Here is a 19,635-nt window from a genome sequence, read left to right on the forward strand (position 1 = left end):
AAAGAAAAAAAGAAAGAAAAAAATTATCATCAAGGCTAAAATAAATATCGTGTTTATAAGATAAAACGTAATCGGTGTGAAAAGAAATTAGGGGAAAAGATAATCGGGGGGCTAGAAGTTTATATAGTCGAGTGAGCACGAAGCGTAAAGTAAGTATAACAATAATTCACCGCTAATTCGCGTTTGCTGAATATAAAATAAGGGGTTGAAGAAGAATGAAAGAAAGAAAAAAAAAACAACAACAATAATAATAATAATAATAATAATAACAAATCATACGGGGTGAGTTCGGGGTCCGACCTTATTAGAGATGAAAAAAAAAAAAAAAAATCTTGAAGGGTTGCGAAACACGGACGAGTTCGAAACGAACGTAGAAACGCGTCCCGCAAATTACCCTCCGACTTGTACGAGGGTTGAAACTTTTTGTCACCTCGGTCCTCCGGCCTTTTCATTAAATGGCCGGTTATGCACATCGCACGCGGCGCATGAAAATTTACGCCTAGACAAAACGTAGGTACGTACGAAAAGTTTTACAAGTTACCTCAAGTGCCGAAATGTGTCGTCTACGAACGTACATGTATATGTATATGGGTACGTAACACGTGCATAATAACGATTCAGGAGTAACACCATGTGATGATAATGTTATTCACCCATGGAAATGAATATTGGCCGTAGTAAAATAATACATGTGGGTTGATGTACACTGATCGTGAGTGGAATTTTTAGTTCCGGTTACCGCTCAGTCATTAACCGTTTTCATTTTTTACCACAATCGAAAAATATAGTTCTAGGTAAAGAATGAAAATTAGTTTTCTAGCTGTTACCGGAAAGTCTGGTATCCGTTCTATTCTTTCTCACTACGATCGCTGTTGCTATATTTTCTTGCAACTGTTCTCAAATTTAACATTATATATATTATTATATATATATGCCGCGATTTATGTATAACCTAAAAAATGTTGGTCACCTTAACAAAACAAATGCTCGTGCGCTCGAATTTTAGCGCACGCGCGTAATAAAACCATTCATTGGTTAGCAATTCATTCTGTGTATAGACCTCTACGAATGAGACCTAGAGAATAGTGAACAAATGGATTGATAACTATTTACACTTAAAAATTTTTTTATTATCTTACATTTCTTTCATCAATCTATCACACGGTCAAGAATAACCTGTTTTTAATCAATATAAAGAAGAGAGAGAGAGAGAGATATTGATTAATTAATCAATTTATAAAAGTTGTTTATTGCCTATAGCTGAACAAATGCGTAGCAAAATGGCTACAATGTTGAATGAATTGCGTAGACTACTCGAATGATCGAAAAATAAACGGAAAAGATTGACGATTCGAATTGCAAATAAAGACAGAAAAAGTCAGTGAAAGAGAGAGATGCAACGGAAAACAAAAGATGAACTAATTACTTCCGTGTTGATTAAAAAACATCGTTTTTTTTTTTCGTTATTTACAAAATTAAGTAACGGTATTTCAAAACGTAGTACATATCTATATGTTATATCAAACAAGGTGGCGTGGAAAAGCGAAAATTGATTGTGAATTACGATAAAAAATAAATCGAAGGATGACAAAAAAAAACCAAGCATAGAAAATGAAGAAAAACAAAAAAAAAAAAAAAAAAAAACGCGTCCCGAGATATTGAAAAATATATATCGAATGTCGTAAACAGAGGGACGAAGTGCGTCTTAATTCTTTCGCCCAACGTCGCGTCGTCGGCTAGTCGCACTCCGTCTATCTCTCTCTCTCTCTCTCTTTCTCTCTCTCTCTCTCTCTCTCTTTCTCTACGCGTATCTCCGGCTTATTTTCAGTGCGGCTCTTGTTGTCGGCAGAATCGGATCGTTTGAGGCGAGGTGTCGGTCGATTTTTAAACCTGCGTATCCGACGTTCGGTCAGACTCGAGAAACGAAATTCGATATTGGCAAGCCTCAGGATGAGCCGTACTCCGTGCGATAAGGAGGGAGGCGAGAGGTAAGTAAGGATGAAAAATTATTACGCAATTATTTAATTGCACGTGCCCAGAAACGAACCGATTCTGAGGTCGGACTCTGTTCGATTCCGGAAAAAACGACGAGCTGGATGCACGCTTTGATTTCCCGACAATATTTTTCTCTTTGATTTTTACCGCCGCGCCGATCTCGCTAAACGCGACTCCGCAACAATTTTATCCGATGCTCAACAAGTCTTTTATTACTTTTCTGAACTGCCGCCGAGCGAATTTCGTGCCTTGTTTCGTTTACCGATTTTACCATTTTTATACATTTTTACAGTTTTTGTACCCTGGCGTATTTCGTACCACTGAAATTGAACCGAAGTTACACTTACGATTAGATTTCACTTCGATCGCACGTAGATCTCACGGTGTAGTTGAGAGAATTTTTCACAACGTGTTTACACTGTAGTTGCATTAAAAGCACAGCGAAGTCCCACCGAAAAATCACTGAGATAAAAATTTTCTACTCAACCACTAGAATGAGACTGAAATCGAAAAGATTTCTTACTCCACTGAAATTACACTGGATTCTAAATTAATACTTGAAACTTAAATCGCACTTGAAACCTACCGAAATCAAACACTGCGGAAATATATTATTTTTGAAAAAAACTTATCACTGATATTTTGATGATACCAGAGTGAATTTTCCGAGTCTAATTCTGCTTAAACCGCAGTAGAAAAATTTCACAACTACAGCGTAAAATTGAGTGAAATTTGTGCGATTACCTGAAACGTTGCTCTAATATCACTGACTTTAGGACCCACTGGGTGAAAAAAAAAAAAAACACTCTGAAAACACGGTGGAACTGAATCCGCCAGTAATTTCTTATCACTTTTCTCACAATAATTTCATGCACACTCACATGTGTACAAGTATATATGAAGTTTCGATTAATCTTAATATCTGCACAAGTTTTTATTTACTCTTCGGAGTTGTGGTAAAAAATATCCAACAGATAAGCTAATTTACCGGCATTAATATTTACTCCTAAGCTTATATTAGCTGCATCCTCAGTTTTCTATCGGTAAAAATTTCAATTTGGTTTTTCGCTTTAGAATTCTATTATATCTCTCTCTTTATTGCCATGTTTCAAAGCTCGATCAAATTCAACGACTGAATAATTCGAGTTTCTGATTTTTCCGTCGCGTCGATTTATCGTCTTAGCGGTGGAAATTTTATTTTGTGAAAATCGTTTCAGCATTAATTGAAAAAACAGTTCGACACAATTTTCAAAAATTTTTACTCACGTTCGCCAAGTTGAATAATTTAATTCAGACACTATAATAATCTCTCTATGCGTCTGCATGCGTATAGAAAATATTTAGGAACTTGCAAATTTGGAGTTAGGAGAGCCAGGTGATCATTATATAAATTTTTTTAAAAATTAAAGGTGATTTCGTAAATATATGAATCATTCTCTAAAAATGTTACATCGCAATACGTTACACTGATAAAATAATTAGTATTATAATTTTGACGCTCCAATTTTTACATCCATTATTATTACACACGTTACAGCAACTCGAATGTATGGACATATTCCACTGTATATTTACTTTCCGTACTTTTTTCTTTTTCTGAAAAAAAAAAAAAAGAAACAGGGAATAAATAAAATAAAACTTCCACTGTAACAAAGTAGTTCAGACTTTAGAAGGCGGACCACATTTCCCAGGAGAAAGTTTCAGGGATGAGCATGCGGTTGTATTATTTATGTTTATAAGTGGAAAGACGAACACATTTCTTCCGCGAATATTATGCCCACGCGTATCGAAGAGGAGGTTAATAATTTTGAACAATTTTCAAATTGTTCCTTTGATATTCGTATACGTCGAATTTACGCCTTACGATGAGCAAATACAATGATCCTTGGTAATCGTAACGGGTTGGAAAATTATGCCAAGAATATCGTGTATATAACCCATCAACGTTTTTGATTTTCTTCAAAAAATTTTCTGCAATTGTCCCAACTCTGAAACAGTAACCTAAATTCTTATTCAACTGTTTAATTATTTATAAATATCGAGAGTAATTTTGCAGAAGGTCATGTTTTTTAACTTTCAAGAACTGTATTTTCACTTCCAAACATTTTGATTTTGCTTTCCAATTTTTTTTTTTATCACCTTCAATTTTTTTCGTCAACTAAAACAATGTTTAGATGGTCCGAATTATACCGAATAATTTTCAAAGCTTCTATTTTTCGCTTAAAACATTTCTAGACCAGTTTTACCATGAAGTTGATAAAAAAAAAGTTGAACGTGCCAAAAGAAAAAAAAAAAATATCGCTCGATAATGGAATAGGTCTCGAAATGTTCTAAGTGAAGAATACAAGTTTGGAAAAATTTTCGGCGATTTTCAGATCGTTTTAGTTGGTAGAAAAAAAAAACAAAAAAACAAAAAGTGCCGAATAAAAATGGAAAAAATCGGCTGATTGTGAGCCCGGTCTTGAAATGTTTGGAATAGAAAATACAGTTTCTGAGAACTTTTTGAGAATTCTGAAACAGATCTTTTTTCAAAATCACTCTTAACGATTAAAAATAGTTCAGCAGTTGAATATAAAATCTGAAAAAATTCAGCACACTGTTTCAGATTTGGAAGAATTGCAGAAATTTTTATTAACAAAATTAGAAACAGTGAGGGTCAGACGATGATCGGGTTCGCATGGAATTCTCCGTATACGTTACAAGACTATTTCGCTAAACGTTGTTATTTATCACTTTCTAGCGGCAGCAATAACAGCAGCAGGAAAATAAGAACGAGAAGAAGCAGCAGAAGAAGAAGAAAAAACACGGTTAAAGATCGTGCGAAACTGTTGACGGTGGAAGGAAAGGCGGAAATCACATGCTGCTCGAATTGCGGCTTCGAGAGCAAACGAGCCTTCAACGTCGTCAGGCATTATCAACGAATCCACGATCCTGCTAAGAGAAAAATTGAGTGCTGCGGTGAGAGAAAAAAAAAAGTGCATAGCCAAATAAAAATATTGAAACGGCCCTCAGCAAATTTTTAAACAATACTCGGTCTGTTTTATATTCACAACGAGAGAAACGATTTCGTGAAAATTTCAGATCTTTGAAACAGTTACCGTTCCGAGCGATCGAAAAAATGTGATTTTCAGTTTTTATTTGCTATTTTTTCACTTGGTTATCCGCGATGGACTCTTGTTAATTTTTATTCAAATACTTATCGATAAAAAACGTGAAACAAGTAGCTCTTTAAAGATTTCAGGATAAAATTTAATATTTAAACCGTGAAAGGCTATGAGGATAAAATCCCCATCCAATAAAAAAATCTTTTACTCTTGGAGCAGACTGTAAAGATTGAACCCATTCAACGTTCATTTTTATTTGCTTGTTTCAACTTAATTACGTTCATAATACAACCATTTTATGCGAAATTCTTTGAACTTTAATTTATATAAGCAAAAAAAAAAAAACAAAATCTGGCTAGCTTTATTAGAAGCTAGGATATTTTAAATTAATACCCACTGGGTACTTTTTGCACTCATTGCCACGAGAGGTATACGATTTTGATGTTTGCCTGCCAAGGGTAAACAGAGAAAAGAAAATTGAAACTCGTCATTTAAATGTCTCTCTCTCTCTCTCTCGGCACAGTTAATTATAAAGCTTTCACAAAATTATGGCTTTTTATATACCTTTACCCTCGATTTTATGCATTTGGTGCAACATTGTGAAAAGAAATGAGAATTGTTTTTTCGTTATTTGTTTTTTTTTTTATAATTTGCAATAACAGAATATTTATATTCATGAGAGAAAAAAAATTGTAATTATTGAAATAAAATGAGAAAATCACCGAAAAGGGATAATATTCTCGACAAGTATAACGTAACGATAATGATTTATTAATAATAATTAACGACATCGGTGAATCAGCAATTATTACGACACTTCGTTATTTACGTTGGTTGAAATCAGATTATTTCAATGTATTTTTCGACACGGAATCTACGGCGAAGATGCCTTGGGTTTATTTTGACCCCGGTGTTCAGCCTCGTATCTCGTTGATTTTCAGGTCGCACAATTCTGACGAAGGGCGACTACTATCAACACTGCGCTGACAATCATCCGGAATCGCGAAAATCTTCGATTGTGTCGAGGAAAAAATACAAGATAACGAAAAGAGATCGTCGACACGAGGAAGGACAGCCGGCCCTGGGGGGCAGGAAGAAAGGAGAGAGGAGAGAGAGAGGAGTAAAAAAGATAAAGGAAATTGATTCGGAAAATTTTCTCAAACCTAAGGAGGAAAATTGTGTGACGATATTCGTCGAGGGTGATCCTTCGTCTCCTGTACACGCAAAAAACCTTGCAGAATTTCTCGACAACATCGATTTCGAAAGTTTCAAGCTGCCCTGATTGTTGTTCAATTGTAATAACAATTTTTTATACCCTCTGCACGATTCAGGCAAAATGAGTATCGAATTAAACTATTTTCAGCATCTAATGGTACAAACTGTAAACCGTATGTGATAGAAAAAACATTTCACTACCGACCAAGGTACAAACTTTTATGTAATGTAACTGTAATAGATGTAAGTGCCGATTTAAGTCATTAATAAGTTAATTAATTTGCCTAATTAAGAATAATAATACCTCAGCCAAGAAATACTTGCCAACAGATGTACGTCAAGTGATTTAGATTTTAAAAGAAGAGAAGAAAAAATAAGTCTGTGACGTGAAATATTTACACATATATACATTGCATATCGTTACTTTTGTTGTGTTATTATATCAAATATCGTTAAGATTTTTATAGAGTTATGTAATAATAGACGGTAAGTCGACCAGTGCTATGATATATCGATTAAGACTTTTTTACGCGTATATTTAATCGTTGAATACTTATATTAATTACTATTCATTAGAATAACGTTGAAAGAAAAGAGAAAAAAAAAATAGCTCATTATCGACATATTTTCATATCAGACTTAATAATTATCGTAAATTTAAGCAAGTTTCACTTCGCTGTTTACTATGTAGCTCAACATCTGTTACGATGAGAAAAAAAAGTTCTTGCGATATCGAAACTAGATTCAAAAAAATGCAACAGAATCCGATCATTGCACCCTTGAGAATCCCATTTCCTACGTCAATTCCTACGTGTTACAACGGAAGCTTGAGTTAAAAGTGCAGAGAATCGATTACCCGAGTCTTGGATTCGGGAAGTCGAGCTTTTACGGGTTTGGCGAATCTCGCAAGTCGTAGAATCTCGAAACCCGGGGGTTTGCCGGAAGGGTGACCCGAACCATTAAATCCCATGACTATGGTATCCTGTCGTGCGAAGGCGGCGTGCGTCTTTCTTCTTTCGCGACAGCAGCTCGCCCGAAATTCTCGTCAAAAATTTCTCCGCGAGCCGTTTAATTTCTAACAAGATTTCCCCTTTTTTCCGCCTGCATAAATATTATTATTTTTTTTTCCAACGGCTAAAAGCTTCGAGGTTAAATTGACGACTTGTCGTTTTTCGTTCACTCGGTTCTTGGACTTTTACGTACAGTTATAAATCTTCGAAGAAAGAAAAAATGTTAAAAAATAAAAAAAGGAAGAAAAAAATAGTCATCGTAACTTACGATAAAAAAATTCCATAAAAACAGAGACTGAATTATACTTATTTTAGTTCCCTGGATTATTTTCAAATTGATTTTCTCACGCTTCAAAAATGTGTGTTTTGTTTTTTTTTCTTTTACCATCACGAAGGTTCGTTAATTATTCGCGAAACCGCGCGTTCCCCGAGAGCATAATAAAAACAGCTACGAAACACAGTAGGTTTTTTTCCGAGTTCGAAGAACAGCATAATTCCCTTCGGTTATCACGCGCCCTTAAAACGGTTGTTAGGTCGGTGCGTATAAAGTACGGTACGAGCGAGAGACGGACAATAAAAATTGTTTAACGAGGTGTTTCTAGCTCAGTTTCGTCGAGGTTTGACGATGAGTCCGCGGCATGAACCGGGTTAGTTTATATATACAGAATGGAGAAGCGCTACCTGGGTCAGAGGGTGCAGTAAGCTCGGAGTTGAAACAAGGATATTCGCAAAGTTTAACAGAGATATTACTCAGTTCGTTAGAGGTTATCGTCGGCGAAGGTGTGAGTGGCGTGAGAGAGAGAGAGAGAGAGAGAGAGAGAGAGAGGGAGAGAGAGATTGGCTCGTTGGCACTTGGGGAAATTTTCCTAGACAAGTTTGAAGCCATCTGTTTATTGCTGCACGGAGTTTGCACAGCGTTGCGATTTGCTAAGTAAGAGAGAGAGAGAGGGAGAGAGAGAGAGAGAGAAAGAGAGGGAGAGAGAGAGAGAGAGAAGCGCCAGCTTTCGCGCCAAACGACGTGCCCGCATATGACCACATTTGTAGATATATTATGTGCTCGGTTGAAACTTTCCGTTGTTACTGTACGATACTATGTGCAACGCGCACAACTGACAATGAGAGAAGTTTCAGTTCCGGTCGTAGTCGTTTAGTAATTATGGCAAGACGCAAGAAGCATCTCTGCCGGGTTCGGTCCCACCGTGTTTTCAGAGTGTTTTTTTTTCTTTTTTTCACCCAGTGGGTCCTAAAATCAGTGATATTAGAGCGACGTTTCAGGTAATCGCACAAATTTCACTCAATTTTACGCTGTAGTTGTGAAATTTTTCTACTGCGGTTTAAGCAGAATTAGACTCGGAAAATTCACTCTGGTATCATCAAAATATCAGTGATAAGTTTTTTTCAAAAATAATATATTTCCGCATTGTTTGATTTCGGTAGGTTTCAAGTGCGATTTAAGTTTCAAGTATTAATTTAGAATCCAGTGTAATTTCGGTGGAGTAAGAAAACTTTCCGATTTCAGTCTCATTCTAGTGGTTCAGTAGAAAATTTTTATCTCACTGATTTTTCGGTGGGACTTCGCTGTGCTTTTAATGCAACTACAGTGTAAACTATGTGCGATCGAAGTGAAATCTAATCGTAAGTGTAACTTCGGTTCAATTTCAGTGGGACGAAATCCGCCAGAGATCGTTATACAGCAGATTTCAAGTGTATCGCTGTAAGTACACCTGTAACCAAAATCCTTGAAACACTTTGTTTTTAGGTGGGTGATGGTGAAAATATAAAAAGATGGAAAAATAGATGGGCCTAGGATCGAAAAATGTCGAATATCCGAGTATGGAAATGCGAAAAAATAGAAAGGTCAGAATTTAGAATGAGATAATGTAGAATCGTCGGAATTTATCGCGATGATATTGTAGAATTGTATACGGATTCTAGATTTTACCGTTCTATCTACGAATTTGACATTTTCGTCCTACGTGAATCATTTTGAATTTTTTAAATCCGATATCAGATTCGTAATCAGGGAGCGCAAAAACTTACAATTTATGTAAAACATGCATGTAACGTGTAGAGGGGTAACTTTCTCAGAAATGAATTATTCCTTCGATTTTCACGATTTTTTTTCAATCAATGTATTTCCAACAATGATAATTTACGTTATATCGCAACAATTACTCTCCCGTATTGAAAACCTATCCCTCCATTATAACACTGTCATAAGGAGGGGAAAAAAAACAGCAAAAAAAAAAAAATATGTTTTCAAAGACCTCTAAATATACGAAAAATGGATGTAAAATATAAGCATTATTATAAATAAAAGGATTGAACTGGAATACTCAACGCGAGTTCGCAACTAATGCGGTAAATTTCTCCCGATTATTATTGTCGAATGTTGAAAACAATGAGCGAGGTTTCTTGCTGGAATAGAGAGAACGCAGAGAGGTAGAGAAAGGGTGATAAATTGAAGGGAGTAGGAAGAGGGTATAAACAAGAGAAGAAGGAAGAGGAGTGGTGTAGTAGGTGGTGGTTGGCCTATAAGGCATGAAATAGATATGAATTACTTCCCGCGAGTATTGTGCCGCGAGTGCAAAATGAGCAAAACTCTCATACCTACCTAAATATTCATTACCCGGGTAATGTTGGTTGTTAGTTCAAAGCATTTCGGTAAAGTTAATTTTAATGAACAACGTTCTCCAATTTGGTTACGGCTGCGGGGCGAATGTCGCGCGAATATCTCGCGCATCACGCCCAAACTTCTCTCCGCGCCTCTTCACCCTCGGGTAATTCTACACGCCTCCATTTTGCGTTACTTACAATTAGAAGAAGAAAGAGAGAATGATGAATGAAAAATAAAAAATTTATGGTCAAATCAAGAAAACATCGAAGCAAATTTCACCGAAACAACAATGAGAAAAATACAACGTAATTCCATTACTGTAGGTTAATATTCGCGTCAATTAATTTTCATGAAAGAAGGAAAGACTGTTTGATAATTTTTGATGGAGAGCAAAATAGGAAAAACAAGCGAATTTTTTTTTTTTTTTTTTGTTTGGAATTTAAACGATAAATCGACGTTAAAGCCTTGTTTAACTAAAAAAGTAGAGTAAACTTCACAAACTGATTTTGCGTTGCAATCACCAAAAAAGGATCGACGATTACCTCGTTTTTCGTAATTCCAACGATATTCAAACAGTTTTTCTAACGATAACTGTTTTAACCAATTTTTCTAGTTACTGTAACAAATGAAATTTTTCTCAGTGCACCCGAAATATATATATATATATATATATATTATATGTGCCTAGCAATTTAAAAAAATTGCGCTCGTGATTATCATTATCATTGTTATCGTCGTTGTTATTGTTGTTGTTTTTGTTGTTGTTGTTGCGTAAAAAAATGGAAGATAATGCCAGGGGCAAGAAAAACAACTTACCGTACGTACGTGAGTTTCTTGGCGAAGACTTTTCCGCGCAGCAAGGCTTAAAGTCCGGAAAATACTACTTATTATAATGCGAACTGGGATATTCCGGTAACTCAGGATCCGGTGCTTGACTCTTTTACGGTCTTTGAGTCCCGCTGCATGGCACTAAGACGGTTATTGTAACCGCGCCGCAACTCCTCCGAGAAAATCAAGAGACTTTATGCAAGGGTTTATTGAATTTCTTTACGCAAACATCGCCCGGGCGTTATTTTGCACAAACAACCGCGTACAGGTGTGTATACATATATGTATATATAACGGATCAAAGCGAATCTCGCTTAGCTTAACTTGACTGTGTGAGTATGATACGTATGTACGTATAAGCGACCGCTTTACAGGATATTCCAATCACGTTTTTAACCTTTCTCACAAACCCTGGACTCGCGGGCGTCGATTATAAAGCAAAAGACGAATGAGAAGGAAGATTAATCGCAATCAACGAGAGAAAGAAAAAAGCAATGGAAAGCAAAAAATATCACCAATTCCTTTCTCACTAGTGACGTTGCAAATAAAATAGATTCGTTAGAACAAACGTTACATCTTGAATCAATTTTTTATCGTCAAATACAAGTAAATGATCGTGCCAAAGCAAAATGCACGTATGCTTTTGATTTCTTATTTTTTTTTTTTATGTTTTAGTCATTTCATACTGTAAGGTAATGATTCGAATATACCTGCTTAAAATCAAAACACTGACTAAATATAATTTGAATCGTAGGGTAAATCACGTGGTACACACCTCAGCATAAATCCACCCGTCTTATCGGAGAATTTCGAGATCTCGAAAACACGATTTACGGAACACGATGCGTTAAATCTGTTTATTCAATAATGTATTTCTAATAATCTTGAAAATAATTAACGATCGTATTAAAAATTGAAAACAACGAATGGTGACGAAGGTTCTAAGGGTAGATAGTAAGTGTAAACGAATAACATCAAATTACGAGGAAAATCGTTCGGAATATCATCAAGATCAAAAGGGAGAATGGATTCTTGCTTCGTGAGGAATAACTCGCCGTTATTGCCACACATCCGCTGAAGAGATCGTCGCAACACAATTATCAAAGTTGAGTCGATCGTCAGAAAGCTTTGTATAAAAATAAAAGAAACACCGAGAGACGATTTTGAAATAAGAAACCCAAGGGAAGACAATTTCCACTTAATAATTTCAATGTTATACGCCGTCTTAAACAATTAATCAATCCTGAGTATGAACGATCGAACGAACGAACGAATACCTCGGATTATACACGCGTACAATTTTATGCGACGTTTTTCCGCCTTTACCGTAAAAGAAAGAGAAACTAGGAAACGGAAAATAAAATATTGTTTAAAAAATTTCTACTCAGACATGACAAAACTACTATTTTAAAGTTAGTTCTAATAAAACCTATCCTTCATTAGTCCTGAAAAATGTCTTCTTTACAATCCTAATAAGCCATTTCGAAAACGGTTTGTAGTCGCTGGTATACAAACGGTAAAAAGAAATAGAAAAAAGCATCCCCCTGAAAGAGTATTACGTATGAAATTTGAAAGCTATTAATTGTCCGACATCAATTTGAGCAGGTGCAAAACGACGGAATAAGAATCGTTAATCAAGCGAAGAACCAAGTAATTGCGAAAGTGGCTCCGTCAGAGTTCCGCAGTTCCCGAAAGTCCTGCAGAGCGAGTTTCTTAGCTTCGATAAGGAACCCTACTCGATTTGTAATGTCTACAGATACAGGCATAACCTAACCCGTCAAGTAATAAATCGTCTCTTTGTTTAGCGGTCCACGATTTCACAAGATACACGTAGGTATAATACCTACACGTTCAAATTAGCGAGGAGCATTTATCAACGCGTTATTAATCTATCCCAGGTCCCATCATCGTCGAAGGTTTAAATACCGGGACACTCTCTTGAGACTTGAAAATCAACCGCGCATGCGCCAAATAATTCAATCTCATTGGTCGGCGAAATCTTCCCGCAGCGATATTCTTGTCCGCGACGCAGGTGAGCCAACCTACGCAAAATGTGTACGTTTGAAGTTTCAAAAAGCGTAAGCGTTAAATTCCGACCGTTCTTTGAAGAATCGACTTTCCAACCCGACAACAAAACGCTTCCCAAACCTTTCCGAGTCGCTGCCTCAATTATTTGAGATTCTAACTTCGAAAATTCGTATTAATTACATCGCCGCCAGAAACAGTTTGGCAGCTGAAAACTCAGGATGGCCAGCCTGCGCAAACAGCCGATAAAACTCGCGCGTGCGCAGTTTAGTTTCAAGTTTCAAAAGATTGTCCCGGTATAATATATATATATGGATATGAAAAATTGAAAAGAAAAAAAACATTTTGTTTAACAAAATAATGGAACTTATTTACAGAGCCTTTCTTATAATTCTCCACTTCGATTGGTGATGAATAAAAACAATGAGATACGCTTACATTTTCCGTTTTTCCCCTTTTTTTTTCTCAACCCTTCATTCATATTACCCGCTCCTTTCTTCATCTCGGTTTTCCAGCTTTGAAATATAATCTGCTTTTTCTTTCATCTTTCAACTCGCGGCCGTCAAAGATTTCCACTCGCGATTCCCTTTCGCAGGGCGAGATGAAAGGGAAAAAAGGACGGGAGGGGGATGAAAATTTGCGGGCTGAAACCGGACCTAACTCATTTTGTTAATGAGCTAATTATCTCGAACGACCGCATGGCGTGACGCCCAACAAGTGAAGGCGGGCTTATAATTAACTCTTTCACCATTCCCAACAGGTCGTGTTATACTCGTTTCCGATTCAAACCGCATCCCGAAATCGGTATACCTAACAAGAATGAACGAACGAAATAGAAACGGTGTTGTATTTTATAATTTTCATTTCCCAATCTCAACGCTTTCACTCGGAATCACAAATTTTCGCTTCTTCTCATTCTTCTAAGCAGATTGCTGATTTAACTCTAGAATATGGTGCAGAAAATCATGAGCGATATCGACCAAAACTATGCATTGTAAATAAAGTTATAAATAAAAGAAGGGAGGAGTTTCAAACTAACCAAACATTTCGTGAAAAAGGTAGACTAGTAAAGTATAAGTTCATTTAGAAATAACTTTGAAATAGTAGTTTTGTCATGTCTGAGTAGAAATTTTTTAAACAATATTTTATTTTCCGTTTCCTAGTTTCTCTTTCTTTTACGGTAAAGGCGGAAAAACGTCACGTAAAATTGTACGCGTGTATAATCTGAGGTATTCGTTCGTTCGTTCGATCGTTCATACTCAGGATTGATTAATTGTTTAAGACGGCGTATAACATTGAAATTATTAAGTGGAAATTGTCTTCCCTTGGGTTTCTTATTTCAAAATTGTCTCTCGATGTTTCTCTTATTTTTGTGCAAAGCTTTCTGACGATCGACTCAACTTTGATAATTGTGTTGCGACGATCTCTTCAGCGGATGTGTGGCAATAACGGCGAGTTATTCCTCACGAAGCAAGAATCCATTCTCCCTTTTGATCTTGATGATATTCCGAACGATTTTCCTCGTAATTTGATATTATTCGTTTACACTTACTATCTACCCTTAGAACCTTCGTCACCATTCGTTGTTTTCAATTTTTAATACGATCGTTAATTATTTTCAAGATTATTAGAAATACATTATTGAATAAACAGAATGACCGCATCGTGTTCCGTAAATCGTGTGTTCGAGATCTCGAAATTCTCCGAGAAGATGGGTGGATTTATGCTGAGGTGTGTACCACGTGATTTACCCTACGATTCAAATTATATTTAGTCATTGTTTTGATTTTAAGCAGGTATATTCGAATCGTTACAATTATACAATTAAATAATATGAGTTAATTTATATTACAGAAAATTGTATTTAACAATGAAAATCTTTCATTTCAATCGGTGATAAGTAATTGAAGACGCCAATAAAAAAAGCCTGCAATTTTCATTTCTCTTTTTTTGTTTTTTGTTCTCCAAGAAGAAAAAACCATTAACCTTGACAAGGACGTAACTTCCGCAGAGAAAAGGTTAGAAAATAAGTAAAAGAAAAACAGCAGTTACAGTCTTCGTTAATTCTCCTCTTCGATTCCTCGTATCAGTCTGCTTTTCACTCATCGGCCGTTACGTGTACCAACAATTACAATTCGATATAGAACCAATTTGCCTCGATCGCACCTCCTCGTAGGGCGTGTGATCACCCATGAGATTAGCCGCGAAGTACATAGATACCCGTGTTATCGCTGGGCGCAAGATGTATCATCAATTATGCTGAGCCTGCACGGATCCAGTGCAACTATCATTAGGCAAAGACAATACGTAGACCGATAATCGGGTTTCGAGTTAGTACAGGGAATACCTGCGCGTTATGGTATCGATTATTTACACTGTAAACGGCTGACATCCTCGTTAATTACATCTCGTGACGTGTGTTTCAGCACGATGAATTTCACCACGGTCAGAATAAAAGAGCAGATTTTATCCTAAACTCTTTTTCAAAAAGGGACGCGTCAGGTTTTCCCGTAAGATATACTTCGCAAAATGCAGAATTTAAAAAAAAACTGGCCCTACATTATAATTCAACATACCTAAATACCTAACAAAAAAGTATCGTTACTTGAGGAGGAAACTGAAAGTTATATTTCGGAGGCCTGTGTAATTAGCCGATCATTGGAGCTCTAAGGATGATGGAAATATTGAAGCAGCTGAACGCTGATACGATCTCGTCAAGTCTGCGTTCGATTGATTATTTTAACGGGTAAATTCGCCGCGTGCGAGTCTCGTATAAATTATGTCCAGCAATTTGATTAAATTAATCAAAATTTCATCGGGCGCGTTGTATTTCCGTTATATATATATATACACACGGATATACGTGTGGGAGATAATTCGGCATATTACACAAAATGCGATGCACGTACAATCTTGTCGCAATTTCTGCACGCATCGAAATATATCGACAATAAAGCCTGGATGGCGGCACTGATATTAAAATGCCAATAAGCCTGGCTTCGTTGCACGTCATGCAGACACTGCCCTGAATTCAATTCCTTCCCGTCTTCGCGCTGTTTGCATATTTTCCGATTTTTCTGTCCACGATTGATTATTCACTTGGGATTTCCATAGCTGTTACCGATACGGAAAAAAAGATTTTTTTTTCTTTCAGTTTATGTTTGAATGAATAAATTTTGATTCTGTACATCGGTTGATGGACAAAATCTTCATGTATTACTTGTAAAGTCTGATTTTGTCTTTTTTAGATTGATAAATAATCACCGGTCAGCACGGATTTTTAGTCTGGGTTCTGGATGTTAAACTTTGATTTTTTTCACGTAAATAATGAGAGTAAAAATGAACTTATCACATAACAATTGTTTTTGTAGAAACTAAAGGGATGTTCGGATTTTATGAAAAATTATTTTAAGAAATTTTAAATACTCGATGAATTTGTACAATGCGTAAAAGGAAGAATTTGTGAAAAAGTGAGCGTTCTACGTTAATTAGAAGATCGCGATCATTTGATTTCTCACCTTCTTTTCAAATTTTTTCAAAAAATCATGAGGAAACATGCTGTAGCAGTTCGATTATTATTTCTTTCCTGACATTTACATTCAACTCAAATATCACGATCCGTAACAAAACGATATATCATCCGGGAATCTTATTCTCCCAAATTGAAAATTCACGTTAAATTATAACTATTTTATGAGATTGAATTAATAATGAAAAAGTCGTCGGATAGACTTCTCAAACATCAACTCGAGCCACGATATTAAACGTCTGGGTCTTCTTTGTGACGTAAATTGACATTGCGATTGATGTGAGGAATAGAAATAAAATCTCATTCGCGATGCTTCATAAATTTATAAAAGTGGAAAGTCAACTGAACGCGATCTTCCACGTAACGTAGAACGATCATGTTTTTACAGAATCTTTCTTTAAACCCGAACAAACTTTTCAGAGTTTTCCATGGCGGAAAATCACAAACAATTTTTTTCTGAAACACCCTAATATACATATGTGTATATACGCACGTAACAACAAGAAACTATCACTCCTGTTTTTTCCACCGTCGCATCGCGTTTTGCACGAACCGCCATAGCTGAAAATCCTGTAAATCAAGGGTACGAAAATTCACACCGTGAAATTTGAAAAGTCAAACGGTAAGTTCAGAGCTTACGTGATTTTACGCGGAACAAGCATGCAAAACGCGATTATGTGTGTCAGCGAAACGATCCCATCATCGATCTTCTTCTTTTTATTTACGAGGAGGATTGATTCCAGGTCAAAAACCGATACAATTTATTTATTTTATTACGAGATAGTCGTACGAATACCTATTTGAATGTACAGAAGTGAAAAAATACTGGAATCGTGGACCAAAGTTTGAAGATCGATACTGCATTTAAAATCGCTTAGAAAATTGACGAGTATCTGGTTACAGATTTATTCGATTTCACTCGATGGTGGCTCATTTTATCCAGAATTTTATTCTCTGCATTACTGTACCGAAACACTCTATTTTATTATACCTATGTTGGCATCCTGAGATATTTGGTTTTGATAACGTTACAGCGACGTTGATTACGATCGACAAATATCAATGTCGAATTGACCATTGAAAAAGTAAAAAAAACTTTGGCGTAAAATTGTTTTCTCAATAAAACTTACCATCGTTGATTGAAATCAAACGTATCTTCTACATTCTAAGCGATTTGAAATAAAGCATCGATATATATGTATATATATATATAGGTTCAAGCTTTCATTCATAATTTCAATATCTATTATTTTTCTATAAAAAATGAATAAAACGTATGGATTCTCGACGAATCAATCTCGTCGAGATTTCGAGCCTCGAAATCTCCTGCTTGTAATATCTTGACGGAATTTCGTAGAGGGAAGAAAGTTTTAATTCGTTATCAGAGACGCGAAGGATTCCAGATTACACGTTTGTACACATTTTGAGCAAGGATGAAAGTTATTCGAGAGGATTAGCGCACGGCTTTACCAGAGTAATCACGTCATGCCGTGTGGATGTATAATGCATACCGTGTATCCTTCTCCCCTCTTCAACATCCTCCCCTCGAATACAGGAAATACACGCGCCACACACAAGAGGAAACGTACAACAATGGAACGCGTATCAAAGGGGTTGATCTCTCTATGCGACGCCGCGACGGCCTGTCGCTGCCAATTTGACCAGAGCTTTCAGTAGGTACGATTCGTGTACGAGGATCGCGCGTTCACTCACTCGCTCACATCAGGCTAATGGAATCGGATGTTCTTTTCATATTACGTTTTCCCTGCCTTCTCAGTCACTTTCAAACACACACACACAGACGCACTTGTGAAGAAAGACAAACAAAGGCGGGAAAGAAAATAAAAAGTGGAATTTCGGTGAACCGATTTGCATTTCGTAGAACATTTTCTTGTGGGAACACAATATTTTGTTGTAAGTACCGAGAAATGAAACATAAAAAATTTATTAAACAAAATATACTTGGAAATAGGAGATCTGGATGTCAATTTAATGAAATGATACTTTTTTCATGGTGATATCAAAATATTTAATACACTCTGGTAGATTCGACCAAATCGCTTTATACAGTTCACTAAATCTATTCGGTGGATAAAGATTAGTTTGTTCTCCACTTTGGGGATAAAACCAAGTATAAAATGGATAAAATTTCTGAAAAACTAACTGTTTGAATATCGCGCCATCATATTTGGCCTGATTTGAACCTGCGATATGTGATAAACTTATCGAATACAACAAACCCAATTTCGAGCAGGAAGCGAAGGATAAAAAATTGGCAATTATGATTTGAACGGTATGAGTTTCGGAGCTGGGCGACATCGACTCGTTAGCAAATTCGGTTCTTTCGCAGAAATCATTCGACTAACCGGTAACTAGTCACTGCGTACCTAGAAATATATCGCACGTACCTACAGGAATGTTTGCCGAACGATGAGAAGCGGCGCTTTTCGTTTTCCTTCAGCTTTTGCTTCAGCTTTTGCTTCTGCTCCCGCGTTTATGGCAATGGTGCCTCGTTAATCCGGGAAACGGTAGCAACGGAGTTAAAGGACGGGGTGCGCAAGTTATAATTAATTTGCCTAACATCATTCAGTTAGGCGAAGCTGCTGATTTGCTATTCCGGCCACCGAGGAACTTGAGCCCGCGCCCAAAGGCGACTAATCAAATCGTTTTCTGTTTACACGACCCGAATTATAATTCAACATTAATTAATTCCCAAGACGCCTGGCGCACGGACGTATATATGAGACGTTCTTGCCCGATTCTTGCCATTTTCAGTTAAAATCGAAGCTCGTTCAGGTCACAGCAGCGCCTCCAAAACCTAAGATTCTTGTATCAATTTTTTTTTTTTTTTGTTTTGTTTTGTCTTTCAATTTACAATCCAGTCAATGAGCTGTAAAGGCAGAAATTTGATATTCCATAAGTATCAGCCACAGTACCTTAATTATTGATAACTTTGACAAGGTCCCATTATCGAATCATTTCTAGAATGAAAAAATCGCATCGTTTGGTAGATTTTGAATGTACAAGATCAATTTTTTGAATAATAAGGGGCGAGTATTTTTCATCAAGGCATTGGTTTCCTACTCATCATACACGCAATGAAATTTCACTGATCAAATTGTTTTTTATTTTATTGATCGGCTGAGAAGCTAAATGGAAAATATGACTTTGATGATATCTGGTGATCGTAATGAGCCCTGGTTCATTAAAACCGTTTAGACAATGCGATTTTTTCATTGTAGAAATTATTTAATACTGGGCTCTCTTCAAAGTAATCGATGATCGTGCTTTTGTATCTGAAATTTATGGGTT

The 19,635-nt window shown here is 36.3% G+C and overlaps 1 protein-coding gene across 1 annotated transcript; it reads left to right on the forward strand.

Annotated features, from left to right (window-relative positions):
* Positions 1–1,854: 1,854 nt before the first annotated feature.
* Positions 1,855–6,905, forward strand: LOC124179595. The gene is made up of 3 exons (XM_046564151.1): positions 1,855–1,988; positions 4,736–4,953; positions 6,041–6,905. Exons 1-3 carry the CDS (start codon positions 1,951–1,953, stop codon positions 6,379–6,381), a joined length of 597 nt encoding a protein of 198 aa, XP_046420107.1. The 5' UTR covers positions 1,855–1,950; the 3' UTR covers positions 6,382–6,905.
* The last annotated feature ends 12,730 nt before the right edge of the window (positions 6,906–19,635 follow it).

This window comes from Neodiprion fabricii, chromosome 4 (genome assembly GCF_021155785.1).
Source record: "Neodiprion fabricii isolate iyNeoFabr1 chromosome 4, iyNeoFabr1.1, whole genome shotgun sequence".
Taxonomy (NCBI): domain Eukaryota; kingdom Metazoa; phylum Arthropoda; class Insecta; order Hymenoptera; family Diprionidae; genus Neodiprion; species Neodiprion fabricii.